This window comes from Achroia grisella, unplaced genomic scaffold (assembly GCF_030625045.1).
Source record: "Achroia grisella isolate CSIRO2021 unplaced genomic scaffold, CSIRO_AGI_Agris_v1 utg558, whole genome shotgun sequence".
Lineage (NCBI taxonomy): Eukaryota > Metazoa > Arthropoda > Insecta > Lepidoptera > Pyralidae > Achroia > Achroia grisella.
Genome location: NW_026712938.1, coordinates 1,371,577 through 1,385,496, shown reverse-complemented (window position 1 = coordinate 1,385,496; position 13,920 = coordinate 1,371,577). Strand labels below are relative to the sequence as shown.

The window sequence follows — 13,920 nt, the reverse complement described above, 5'->3', positions numbered from 1 at the left end:
TTACTGCGTTAAAGTAAGTGGTATCATCTTCGGGATGATAATATAAAGGTGCGACATGTCCAGTTTTCTTATCCCATTGTCCATGATAGTCATATGTCATTACGGCAATCCAGTCTAGATATCTTGCAAGCACAGGAACATCATATCCAGCATCAATAACTATTTTATTCGGCGAAACTGCAGATGATAGAAGCATTCCTCTGGGTTTTAATACTGCTGATAATTCTTGCACGAAGTCAGCGAAAGCCTCTTTGTCAGTATCAGGGCCTTTTGAGCAGTCCACCTAAAATAAAATGTTATAATAATGAAACCTTTGTGAGTGACAAGTATATTCACTAAAATGAAAATTCTACGTACTTGCCAACACTTTGGGTATTCCCAATCCAAATCCAAACCATCGAAGCCATATTCTTCAAGGAATTGTACTGCGTGGTTTACGAACCTCTCGCGAGCCGAGCGATCGTTGACTAATATTGAATATTTCTCACCAGCTGAATCATTCCACCCTCCGAGTGCAAGGGATACTTTAATGCCGTATCTTTTATATGCTATTACGCGTTTGTAGAATTCTGCAGAAAATATTTTCTAGATACATGATGCCATATTTGTAATGGTTTATTACAGTAAGCAATATGGTAAATTGTTTAAAGACAAATACTAATAGATCTTTACTATATTGTTTCTACTAAATACTATATACGTTGTAATATTTATAGTAAAATGTGCATGCTAGTACCATTCTTATTTACTTAGTGCAATTATAGTGTGCTTTGTGAACATTCAATGATGTTGAATTTTCTTACCATTATCATAGTCTGCCCAAGAGTCATGTGCTGACATCAGAAAGTCCGGCGCTAATACAGCGAAACCGTATACAATGTGAGTGCACAGTGTAGGGTCTATGTCTTCGGGTACGTAGCTACCGATGCCTGGTCGGTACCACGACCAATTTGTATAGTAGCATACTAGTTTGTAACGAGCTACGGATAAAATGATCATGGTTGTGAAAATTATTTATAGGTATATCAATAAAAAGATAGTAAATTATAAATTAAATAATATTTCCTTTATTTGACACTAACTATTAAGAAGATTCGGTTTGGTTGGCGTATCTTGTAATGGGGTTTGTTGCATGTGATGTTCTGGTATTACATCAATGTCCTCAATATCTGGCTCCGGTAGTGGAGGTGGCGGTTCCGGCTTTGATGTCGTTTGCATTACATGTGTACATTTAGCATTTACTGGCCAGTCGCAAATACTTCTTTCCTGAAAAAGTTATATATATATATATTATACAATATAACTGAATATTTTCTTTGTTGTAATTATTGAGAGACAGTTCTAAGTGAGAAATGGATTGCTAAAAAGCTAGGTGCTACTAAAAAAGGACGAGAAAGAGATTGCACTATATTTAACGAATTGTTTAAATGAAGTGATTCGTCCGAATATGTCTATATATTTTTTTTTTCATAAGCAATTGGAATCAACTAGTATTTAAATAAATAGAACACCTACTTGGTTCCAGTGAAGGCCACTGTTACAGGAGAATTCTTCAAATCTTCCAAAGAGACAGTGTCGATACCTGGTACAGTCGGATGGGTACCCGGTATACTCGCCATTTGTGCAAAATTCTATAAATAATTTTAATATGTTAAATCATTTCTTACATATTGTTGACCTGTTTTCTTTAAAAAATAATATATTTGTAATTAATATAGTTAATCGGGACTTAACACGAATTACTTTATGGTAAATAGGCTAAGTAAAGGCCGTAGTCATGAGCTTAGTCCCCTATTCTTGTTAATACCCGAATTATATTAATGACTAGCTGCACCCGCGTCTTCGTCCGCGTGGAATTAAACTTTATTTTTCTAAAATAAAAGTAGCCTAAGTTACACCTTATTACATCAACTACCTGCCAAAAAAAGTCCCGTCAAAATCGGTCCAGCCATTTCAGAGATTAGCCGGCACAAACAGACAGATAGACCGACAGACAAAAATTGTAATAAAATATATTTTGGTGTAAGTACCATATTTATATTCATGCAGATGCATGTAATAAAAAACGGTTATTTTAATATTACAAACAGATACTACAATTTTATTTATATGTATGGATGTATAGATGTGTCTACACGAATGTTTAAAAATATGTAATGTACCTGGTTGTTCTACAATCATTTGTGACGTGGCTGGTTTTTTGGTGGCCATCGTATATGGTGGGATGCTCTCCCGCCGATCGCTACACGATGCAGCGTTGGGGAAATCGCATTGCGATCGGTCAGGTCTCCAGGCGAGTCCGGGGGCGCAGCTCTGGGCTACCAGCACCCCGTTTACGCATACGTAAAACTTTTCGCACTTCGGATGAGAGTGGTACGTTCCTGTTGTGCAACCCTGGAGATGTTCATATAAGGTTACTATAATAAATTGGTGATAATTTTGAATTTCTTAATATTTATACTCCCCGGCAAAGTAATTTTATCTCATTGCCAACGGTCAAATATCCAAGTACATTGAATTAAATTTAAAAATTTAAAATATTAATACTATCGATGTAATATACGGTATTCAAATTATGTTAATTTGGTACATCAGGAGTTTTCTGCTAGTGATATTGTTAATAGGTTTCTATGAGAAGACTAAGATTAAACACAAATGTTTATGACATGCAATGTATATTTGTAGTAGTTTATTATCAACACTAAATTTAGGCAATTTAAGTAACTTTCTGAGTTTATAAATATATTATACTTTTCGTAAATTATATTATGAATCGGATCAACTTGTAGTCATTTTCTTTAATTCCTTCATAACTAGTAACTAGAGCCGTTTGTTAAGTAGTTATACTTATGACCTAATAAAGAAAACAATAATATAGGATTACCGTAGCTGGTCTATAGTTCTCGTCCATCGCTATAGCAGGTCTATAAGTTGTAGTTGGTCTCTTGGTCGTCGTCGTATATGTGGTTGGGCGATATGTTGACTTGGTAGAAATTGGTTTGGCTAATAAAAACAAGTTAATATTACATTAGTACTTAGACATGAGTAAGTTAGTAGACAGATTTCTAAACTTTTGCATTTCCACGTTTACCTTCGCACATGGCAAATTCGGCCCAGTCGCAACGGTTGGTACGTTTGTCCCAGTGCAGGCCAGATGGACAACGCTGCTGTCGCCAGCGGCCACCAGCACACAGCAAGTACGAGTCGCACGAACTTGCTGGTGCGTGATGCTCGCCTGGACCGCATTCAGCATCCTCTACCGGTTGCCCACTAGGTGCCACTGTTTAAATAAATAATAGCAGTATATAAAAATATTTATTTATCTACTTATATCATAAATATTTTCTAATAACGAAAAATTGTCACAAGTAAATTATAAAAGTGCGATACAAAATCTGAACAACAATCTGAAACATAAAGAAAAGGAATATGATCTTCGTTAACGGGATCATTATACCCAGTAAAACCAATATATATATAGTTTGATAGAATCTTACCTGTAGGTGGTCTCGTGGCTGGACGTGAAGGTTTTGGCTTTTCTGTCGCGGGTTTTGAAGTTGATCCTGAAAGATATTATTCCATTAAGTATCTTGGTAAGTTACTATGGGAGCAATATGGACCTTTGGACAACCGAGTAATTGTACTCATTTTTGCCACATTTGCTTGCGATGTATGACTGTCCAAGGAAATATTACAATGCTCGTATCGAACAGTCTTCTAAATAGTAGTTTTATTAGAAATTACCTTTACATTTGGCGTACTTGGGCCAATCGCACTGCTTCTCCGTGGGGCTCCAGTGCAGGCCTGGCGCGCAGTGTTGCGGTCGCCACGTGCTGCCGTCGCATTGTAAGTACGAGTTACAGTCACCCGCCACTGGTTTGTAATCATGACCATTACATGCACCACCTTCTATTTCAGCATCTATAATAAATATATATTCACAACTATTAACTCAGATCCTATAGTCAGAGGTAGGTATTGGCAACTATCAACGCGAACGCAATAGTTAAATATTTTGCTGGATATGTTTAAATTCAAAGTAGCACGAATCTATTGCTAGTTATGTAACTATACCTATACCATCTAAGGCATATGGCAAATTGATTAGTTTATCAGAAAACGATTCACGTTGTAGTGTCTTAAATTGATTAAACACATTAATTGTAAGTTATGTAACAAATGTCACATTATTCTTGTACCCAATGTCGACCCCCCATGTTAACGGCCCGTAAGAATTTTGCCCGCTTGGCCACTTACCTCTGCCTCTTGGATTAATTTGGTCTAATAATGATTATGTCATTAATGTTTTTTATACCGGAAATGGACACACTATATATCTGCTGTGTTAAATCACTAGACCATGTTGCTCTCAGTTATACATAAAACATTGTAAAGGCAAAGACACATCTTTGTTATCATTGTAATTATGACCTCGTACATTACTATTCTCAAGCACTAGATTATTCTCATGGTAGCGATCGATATAGTACAGTAATGGTGATGGCTATATATAACACACCACCATTCTTCCGATTGTTGCGGGTTCAATATCCCACATAATACATATATTTCTATTCGTGAGTATGATTGCTTGTATTGGTCTATGTTTTGTATATATGTATATATATTTATCTATTAATTGTGTAGGTTATTTTTAAGATACAGAGCAAGCCACCACATAAGTAAGGGTATCAGGGTTTGAGTAAAATATAGTTATTTACATACCAGCTTCAGGTCGTGATGACGTAGTAGTCGGTCTACGTGTAGTAGTAGTACTGGTAGTAGTAGTCGTTCTGATCGTGGTTGGCTTTGGTGGACGCGCCGTTACGGGCGCAAGCGTAGTAGTCGCTGTACTAGCTTCGTTATTTGGTTTTTCTGGAAATTTAAATTAAATGTAAATGAAATCCATGAATCGAATAAAAATAAAATATGCATTATATTTTTTAAATACAAGTAAGACGACGGTCTATGGTATTATCAAAATTAATATTAAGCATAAAAGTAAATTAGGCATCCTTAAATTATTTTACACCCATTTTAGTAACTATATCTTCCCGCTCTTTCATAGCTGGTCAATAGTTACAATTTGGTGTTCCTAATACAATATAATTCCTCTTTAGGGATACAATTTGGAATACCAAATTGTGTGTATAGTGAGACAATATATAGGTATTGTTGAGACAATACCTATATATTGTCTATATTAAAAAAATCATGAAAAATCGTAATCCGTCTATATAGTGAGCTATATAGACGGATTACATTTTTCATGACTTTTTTTATACTAAGTGTGAGTTTCCTTCAACCTTTTATTATACAATCTCCCCTCTATACCTTATATACCTGCACGGGTCCATAATTTATTTATTTTATGTTAAACAAATCACGCCCAAGTCAATAATTAAGAAAAAACTACAATACAAATATTAAGGTTAATGTATCGAATTATTATGTCAACTTTAGTGGGTTCAAATTTTCTAATTCTTTGTATCATAGTATCATGTATAATGAAAATTATACTTTTCAGTATCAAAGGAATGTTAAAAGATACGAATATATAAATTATTTTACCATTACAGTTGGCGAAACTAGGCCAATCACATCTATTGACTGAGGACGCCCAATGCAGGCCTGGTGCACAACGATGCTTCTGCCAGTGCCCACTCTCGCACTGTAAGTATCCTTCGCAGTCATTGGGCGCCGCACTGTACTCGCCAGCTTTGCAGGAATCTCCTTCACCAGTATCTATGTTGTACCACAGACGCATAAAGCAATATTTAATTTTTTTTATTGCAACTATACTGGGATTTAAAAGATTTTGAACAATAACTTTATACGCTCTTAACGTGTGACGTTATAACGTATCCGTTATAACATCACACGTTAAGAGCGAGGTAAGGAGTCGACGAAGTGCGGCAGTTTTTTTTTATTAGCGTATTGGAAAATATGTGACTTAACACTAGGGAGGGAGTACATACATTTGACAATACATATAGATACAATTATAGAAATTAAAAAAAATATCATCAATAAAATCTAATAAAATTCGTACAACACCGCATACATGCCGTCACGTGAAGTTGGCCTCCATACCCAGTATGCGATACCAGTCTGGAGGGTTGAGGATTCATGTCTCTAGATCCTGTAACTTTATTCCCAATCTCACCCTGCAAACGGAAACCCAGTTATTAAAAGACGCTGCTTGGCGACTGAGGTAAACAGAGGTACCCAGGCAGGCGACTTCTTATAACGTCTACAACAAATAGATATAGTTATGACAAATATACTTACTTCCACTGTCTGGAGCAGGTGGTCTAGTAATTGCAACTGGTCGTTTTGTGGTGGTAGTTGAAGTGGTGGTGGTGGTGGTACGTCTGGTTGTAGTGGTGGTCGTGGTGGATGTTACAGGCCACCACGTTTGAGTAGAGCTAGGAGTCGTTGTTGACTGAGTCCAAGTGGGCCACGTGGTCGAAGTGTGATGATCATGGTTGCCATGGCTGCCACCTCCACTGCCGCCCAATGACCCTACAAGTTTTTTATATGAAAAGTGTTTTTATCTACAAACAGTTTCAAGTTTTGATGTAGGGATCAATCCCCGAAACTATTCATTTAATTGTATAAAACCTTTAGATACACCTATCTAATAACTTTAGGATGGATTTTGTTACCATATATTTTAAGTAATAAAAAAAATATAGATTTATTTCTTATTGTGTATTAGAATGTTCTTTCTTTATATTTGCATACAGCTTTGTACACATATTTAAACTACGATATTAAATTAGATGATGGATTTGATGTTTCCTTTGTAATAGAAAATACAACAACTTACCGATATTAAAAATTTATAGAGAGTTTCATTATCATTGAGTAACATGGACTATATTTTATTTTAGGACACAATAGTGTGATATGTTTAAAAATAAACAAAAAAACCTCTATTGATGTGGTGTGAAGCCGGTTTCTAGCTAATAAATTCTTAATTTATAATACCTACCATCAGCTTCTGCGGTGGTGGTGGTAGGCGGAGCAGGAGTGACCGGTTGCGGCGGGCGCTCGCAGGCAGCAGAGGGCGGCGCCGGCACCGAGCGGCCGAGCGCGCGGCCCGCGGCGCGCAGTAGCGGCGACGGCTCGCTACAGCATCGGTTGTTGAAGTCGTCGAGATCGATCGCCCATGCCGTCACGCCGCCTAGCCCTTGTCGCATTGCCCATTCCACCTGACAGTTCAAAACGATAAGTAATTTTAATAAATTAGTACCTAACCGACTGGGTGTATTGTTGTCTATTTTTTTAATCGCGTTTTTTTAGGGTACAAAGAGATACATGTACCACTTAACATCAAAATCGTCAGAGTTGTATCCGAGATTGTAACTAAACTTTAAATGCAATGCTTTACACGTTTTTCTCTAGGTAATAAGTATTCATACTGGCTTAGAGGAAAATCTTACAAATTTTTAATTGATTCCCATACTTCGAGATTATGCATTCTAATTGACATGTAACCCGTTGCATTCAAATAAAGCTTTATTTATCCTATAGCCGCAGTAGAATTGGATTTATTTATTTCTTAGTTACAATACTGTTCATTAAAATAAACTATGTGTATTGCTACTTCAATACATAAATATCAATGTAAAAAATATACAAACCTTTTCAGTTATGGACTTGGGATCGTCGTATCCTACCCATTGACTGTCTGAGTAAGCATAGGGACCAGCGTTGTCTTGTCTACCAGTTTTCCAGCGTAAGCTTTTCACTGTAGTAAAGATATATATTTATTAATGATTTTTCACAGTACACTTAAAACATTTAAATAATTTTAACTAACAAATATACATTATATTAAATACGGTACTGACCTCTATAACAGATTTCGTAGTAAGCCAACATTCCAGGTTGTTTTGTGAACTCTCCCGGTTCTCCGGGGCCCGCGGCCGGAGCCCCTGGTACTTTCGCCGACTCGACGTCGGTGAGTCTGAACGATTGTCCGTAGAAAGACAATCCGAGTAACAGTTTTTTGGGATCAGCACCACCGCTTATCATAGCTTTTATGGCATATTCCTTAAATAAAAAAAAACATTAAAATTAGAATTAATACAAAATAATTTAATCATATATAATTTTATTACTATATCCATTCATATGAAAATGGATAAAAAAAATGAACTCGGCTATACTTACGATGGAGTAATAGGAGACGGGATCATTGGCTCTTGGAACCAATGGTGTGTGGTGTCCAGTCGTCTGTTCCCAACCACCATGGTAGTCGTATGTCATTGAGCTTAAGAAATCGGCTGCTTTTGATATTGCTGGCAAATCGTAAGCAACATCGATTACTTCCTTATAACCAGATATTGCAACACCAAGTTCCATTCCAGCGTCGTGTAATGCTGTTGATAGTTCCTGTATTTCGATTAATATTGTATTTATTTTATGTTTAGGTACTAATGATGTATTATAGGTATAGTACAAAATTTGCAATTGCTACGACTCGATAGTCATATTACTTAATTAACACATTAAGATTCGCTATATATGTACCTGATTCGAAAATTTTGAAGGACTAATCTTGCTTATTAACTAATATTACAAACTTAAAAAAGTGCAAATATAATTATAATTTCCAAAGATATTTAAAAATTTACATAAAAATATCTTTTTGTCAATATGGCTAAAAGATATGTACCTCAACAAATTTAGCAAAATTCCTTTTGTCTGATGCAGCACCCTTTTTGCAATTACTTTGCCAGCACACTGGATAATTCCAGTCCAAATGCAGGCCGTTGAAATTGTGCATGCGGAGAAAACTCAGTAATTTCTCTGTAAACTTAGCACGGGCTGAAGCTGATGATACCAATCGGGAATATTTATCACCATCTGAATCGGTCCATCCACCAAGGCCTAGGAGAACTTTTACGTCTTTCAAAGACGTTACTCGCTCGTATAAATCTAGAAAGAAAATTTTATATTATGCTATAAATATAAAAAATAAAAATCTACACAGTTGAATATAAACTACAAGTAAAGAATTTATTTTTGTACTAAATTATTTTACTTAGACCAGGCGGAAATGCCTCCGAACTGCTTGCTTGCATATTGTATTACGGTTTAAATTGTAACATGGTACTAAAATTACTGGACAATATGATTAAAGTTCTTCATATTATAGTAATTGGTAGTGTTCTGTATATTGTCATTGCCACCGCCTGTTTACAATCAGGTCGTATCGCAAATTTGGTTATATAAAACGCGTATATGATATAGGTATGTATGTATAAAATACTCACTGTTTGTAAGATCAGCCCAAGGGTCAAACTCCTTCGCGACAAGATCGGTTGGCGAGAGTGACGCGTAAGCGTAAACGACATGAGTGCACAGTCTATTGTCGATATACTCCGGTACAAATTTACCATCACCACGGCGGTAGAATGCCCAGCTCGTCATGTAGCACACCACTCGTTTGTCATTGTCTTTGTCTGATTCAACAAAATATATATATTAATTTTGTAACTTTAAAAATAATATCGAGTGAAAGAAAGTTAGATTACTACTTACTATAGTTTTAACTTACTATAATTTTAACAGATCTTTAGTCTTTATAAACAAGTGTAAAATTGATAAATGTTTAAAAATTATATGGCACTTACTTTTTTTAATGTCCCATATAGATGAATATGTTTCAGGGCTTTTCAATGGTTCCTTTTTGTGACTATTGCTCCACTACAAAAATAAATGTGATCATTATTATTTTTTAATTTAGTAGAATTAAAGAAATTAATACTAGTATATATTTGCTGCATTATATGGGTAACTTGACTTACTTTAAAGTCGATTTCATATTCCCGTGATAAGAAACGCTCAGCGTCGTTCACATTGATCCTCAATGTTTGCCCCGGAATACATCTTCTAACATCTTGGTGTCTAAACGAAATATTAGTATAAAATTAAAAACAATACATCATACTAATTAAATCGATGTACGGAAATAATCATTGTATATAAAGATGGTAGTTGAATAGCTAAATTTATTAATGTAATGTTTTTTATGTTAGTTATAATGTACATATGGATATGAATAGATAAATTCGTACCCGCAGAACCCTGTAGAGGGATCATAAAGCCGATCTTCTTCGCAAACCATTCTATAATTTATTTTACCACTGCAGAAGTGAAAATGTGCGCAGGAATCTTCATCAGAAGCTAAATATGGTACATCCGAATCACAAGATCCTATTTTTAATGAAGATTGATCAGATGAAACTGCTTCACCTGTGAATAATAACAATTATAATTTATTAGTATGGTATATATAATTTACGATGCTTATATTTTTGAAAGAAGACTGTCTCATTACCATTCAGACTTGTGGCTATGGCTGTCAACATTGGAAAAGCGGATCCGCATAAACCACGGAAATCATCCATGTCAAGAGCCCACGCTGCAGCACCAGCCAAACTAGATGTTTTAACAAATCGCATCTGTAACAAAATAATACATATACTTAGAGAATCTAATAAGTATTTATTATGTAATTATTCGTTTCTTATATTGAAAGTACCTTTTCTAAAATGGTATTAGGAGTATCATATGTTATCCATTGGTTGTCAAACACAGCATAAGCATTTCCAGCTTCATCTATATTAGTCATGCCTTTGCCTTCACGTTCAGCCATACATATCTGAAAAACATTTTCAATATAACTATCAAGTTGTATTTTGGATATAAGGTTCTTGAAAATTGATCACGATTACCTCAAAATATGCTAATTTTCCTTTAATCTGGGTATATTGTCCTTCTTCCCCCCACCCATTTACATAAGCTCCTGGTGAGGGCTGTGTTGACCCCACTAATGTATAGCTGCGTCCAAATAAAGGTATACCAAGAACTAGTTTCTCTGCTGCCATAGAGTGTCGTATGAGGTATTTTACAACGAATTCCTAAAAATACATTTTAAATAATTAATGTCACTAATATGCAATAATAAACTGACCATTTACTAATCAGTTACACACAATGTTATCATATCTTTGATCCCTGGAGGATGCGCCTGGGTCTCGGTGTAGTGCGCTATGCTGAAGAGCCCTAGAAGGCGCTTCATCTTTTTTTCCATGAATCATATCCCATGCCTGAAGAACAGCATAATCTGTGGCACCGCTGACTGCACTTAAATCATAGCCATCTTCTATTTGATATCTAGATGGCGGCAAAACGGTAGTTAAAAGGAATCCGTAACTCGAAAATTTCTCTCTCATTTCATAAAGTAGAGATGTAAGTAAATCTTTTTCTTTATCATCTTTTTCACCTGGAAGCAAGAAATAATTAACTTTTAACAAATAGACATTGCTTAAATAATTCTATGTATAAATGAATCAACATACCAGGATATACCCAGTGAAGATCGAGTCCATCGAAATCGTGTTCTTGTAAAAAGTTTAGGGCGCTATCTATAAACTTGCTACGACTTCTTGGACTTTGAACCATTTCACTGAACAATCTATCTGTGCCATCGCCACCCACGCTTATAATTACTCGGATACCAGGTAAACTTTGTTTCAGACCAGTTGCAATGCGATAACCACCTAAAAATATACCATATTAAAGTCAATCAAGCGATCCTTTTACCTATGAGTTTATGTATTATAGTATATTAGCGAAAAGTACCTTTTATAATATCATAGTCCTCATTTGCTGGTATAATAGCATATGTGTGAGGGTGTATAACCGCAAACGCATAATGCAGGTGTGTGCAGGACTTTGGCACAAGACTCGCTGTGAATGCCAAAGGCGGTGCACGATACGCTGCCCAGGACTCCAGGTAGCATACTACCAATCGACGAGAATCGGTACCAGTCGCCGTTTGTTGCATTTCTAAGTATAAAGTAATCTTGATAAATAATTAAAAAAAAAACGTCTACAGAACTGATATATGTATAACTGTTAATATTTACCTTGAAGGTTAGCGTTACCATGGTGCAGGCGTTCGTCATTTATAGTACCACTGTGGATAAATAAATAATTATCTTGTAAATGTTATTAATAATAATATTCTTCACTAATTTGCTAAAAAACTGCTTTATGTTAAATAATATTTACCTATCCCTAGACTTAGTAAATAAATCTTTGACTTTGCAATATTTCTTTAATCTTGTTAGAGGAAAAATGGAGCCACTAATAAAAAAGTAACAGACGGGTATTGTCAGCTGTTTATGTCATGGTGAACGCAACACTTCACATGCCTACATTGCGCAGGGTTCGATATACAGTATGTACTCGTATATAATGCAAGTAACCCAAGTAAGTAAAAACTTTTTAAGGCCAAGTTCAGAGCAGCAGTGTCTGAACTAGTCCAAACCTGTATCTCAGTCACCAGTGCCCCCTTAAAGATAACATGTATCTTAAAGTTAGGTATACAATTTTTAAAGGATTAAATAATAAGACAAAAGTATACCCTACTTTTATCTTATTATTTAATCCTTTAAAATATAACTTACTTATTTAAATAACTAGCCGCGCCATAGAATCTGTTTAATCCTTCTAAATTTGGTTCCGTTGGTATATTCTCTACATCCTGAAACATGTTACATTTATTAACCATTAATAACAATAGTGAAAAGAAACTGATATAAATAAAAAAAATAAGATACTATACCTGAGTAAATTTGAGTCTGTTGTTAGGATTTATGACGGAAATCAGTCTTTTCTCTACCGCATCCCGCAAAGGCAATCTCCCTTCTCTTTCCTCACGAAGACTCCTGTCATGGATATAAAAATATAAAAGATATGGTTATACATACAGGAGACTTTAATATAAATAATTTTGGACACGTAAAAATATACATATTTTCGATATATGCTTTCTAACCTGTTTTTTTACAAATACTATCGTCTAATGGAAATTATAAACGAATTGACAATGTTATATCACTAACAATTCAAATTAAATATCTAGCTGAATATGAGTTATTATATATGATATATAAAAGAAGCTTTACCCAAGTGGTACGCTTTCAACAGAAGCACGGATAGGGGTTGCTATCGGTTCATGTTCAGGTATAGTTTCCACTGCACTTCTTAAAAATGAATAGCCATCATGGTGTGGTGAAGCTGATGAAACGACGCACAAACTTGACACTATCAAAGAGACGTGCTGAAACAATGTTCCATTATTGATTGTGTATATTTTTTTAGCATCGTGCCATATTTAATCGCGAAATTAGTAGTTTACATATTCAGATGTGATCTGGTTTAAGTAATTTATAAAGCAACTTTAAGTTACTTTATAACAATGTCCATTGTTTTTTTATTTAGGTATTAAGTAGGTATTATTAAGCATTAGTAACGACAAATTTATTCACCAATTGATAGCTAACAAATTTCAGATTTAAATGGACAAAGGTTTGAAGGATGTTGACCTATCTTAGAGCTTTGTATACGTTATTCAACAATGCGATTGGATCGATTACCTTGTGAACATTTCACGCATTTATAGGTCCGTTAGACAGCGATCATAAAGAATCTGTGTAAAAAATCTTCTATCATCGACCACTTTATATACTAGGACTATTCTATAGAGTCCAAAGAAAAGCTATAATGAAGATACTTTGCTGTCTATTGTTCCCATTCGCGGCGCCTGAATTAGTAGAATGGGATGCGTAGGCAGTGACGGTTCAATAACCTATTGATCAAGTATCGCACTTCTTTGCGTAATTTGCATAACTTGACAGAGTCAAACTTAACATCAACACTTGAGACTGGTTCAACAAAGTTTATATTTATTCTCATTTTACATCTGATATTTTTGTAGTGTCAATGGCCACATTCTAAACGCTTGAATCCCTAATTTGAAGACAGAAAGACTTCAAAATGATATGATATCATATCTGTCTGACAAGTAGAAACTTATACCGTAATTATATATAA

At 35.1% G+C, this 13,920-nt stretch overlaps 1 protein-coding gene across 1 annotated transcript in view; it reads right to left on the bottom strand.

The window, feature by feature from the left end:
- The window catches only part of LOC131848516 (probable chitinase 10), a 33,410-nt gene that overhangs the window by 16,087 nt on the left and 3,403 nt on the right, over window positions 1-13,920 (bottom strand). Inside the window, exons 3-34 of the mRNA XM_059198407.1 lie at window positions 12,993-13,147; window positions 12,650-12,752; window positions 12,492-12,568; window positions 11,949-11,998; window positions 11,662-11,868; window positions 11,379-11,579; window positions 11,013-11,302; window positions 10,752-10,937; window positions 10,559-10,678; window positions 10,355-10,478; window positions 10,092-10,269; window positions 9,822-9,921; window positions 9,648-9,720; window positions 9,288-9,476; window positions 8,687-8,949; window positions 8,182-8,403; window positions 7,860-8,061; window positions 7,650-7,756; window positions 6,998-7,217; window positions 6,292-6,525; window positions 5,572-5,745; window positions 4,726-4,875; window positions 3,745-3,921; window positions 3,498-3,563; window positions 3,092-3,280; window positions 2,885-3,003; window positions 2,163-2,394; window positions 1,516-1,631; window positions 1,083-1,266; window positions 804-980; window positions 358-569; window positions 5-283 (exon numbers count right to left, since the gene is read on the bottom strand). Of these exons, the coding sequence (XP_059054390.1) occupies window positions 5-283; window positions 358-569; window positions 804-980; window positions 1,083-1,266; window positions 1,516-1,631; window positions 2,163-2,394; window positions 2,885-3,003; window positions 3,092-3,280; window positions 3,498-3,563; window positions 3,745-3,921; window positions 4,726-4,875; window positions 5,572-5,745; window positions 6,292-6,525; window positions 6,998-7,217; window positions 7,650-7,756; window positions 7,860-8,061; window positions 8,182-8,403; window positions 8,687-8,949; window positions 9,288-9,476; window positions 9,648-9,720; window positions 9,822-9,921; window positions 10,092-10,269; window positions 10,355-10,478; window positions 10,559-10,678; window positions 10,752-10,937; window positions 11,013-11,302; window positions 11,379-11,579; window positions 11,662-11,868; window positions 11,949-11,998; window positions 12,492-12,568; window positions 12,650-12,752; window positions 12,993-13,147 (5,376 nt within the window). The remainder of the gene's footprint in view (window positions 1-4; window positions 284-357; window positions 570-803; window positions 981-1,082; window positions 1,267-1,515; window positions 1,632-2,162; window positions 2,395-2,884; window positions 3,004-3,091; window positions 3,281-3,497; window positions 3,564-3,744; window positions 3,922-4,725; window positions 4,876-5,571; window positions 5,746-6,291; window positions 6,526-6,997; window positions 7,218-7,649; window positions 7,757-7,859; window positions 8,062-8,181; window positions 8,404-8,686; window positions 8,950-9,287; window positions 9,477-9,647; window positions 9,721-9,821; window positions 9,922-10,091; window positions 10,270-10,354; window positions 10,479-10,558; window positions 10,679-10,751; window positions 10,938-11,012; window positions 11,303-11,378; window positions 11,580-11,661; window positions 11,869-11,948; window positions 11,999-12,491; window positions 12,569-12,649; window positions 12,753-12,992; window positions 13,148-13,920) is intronic.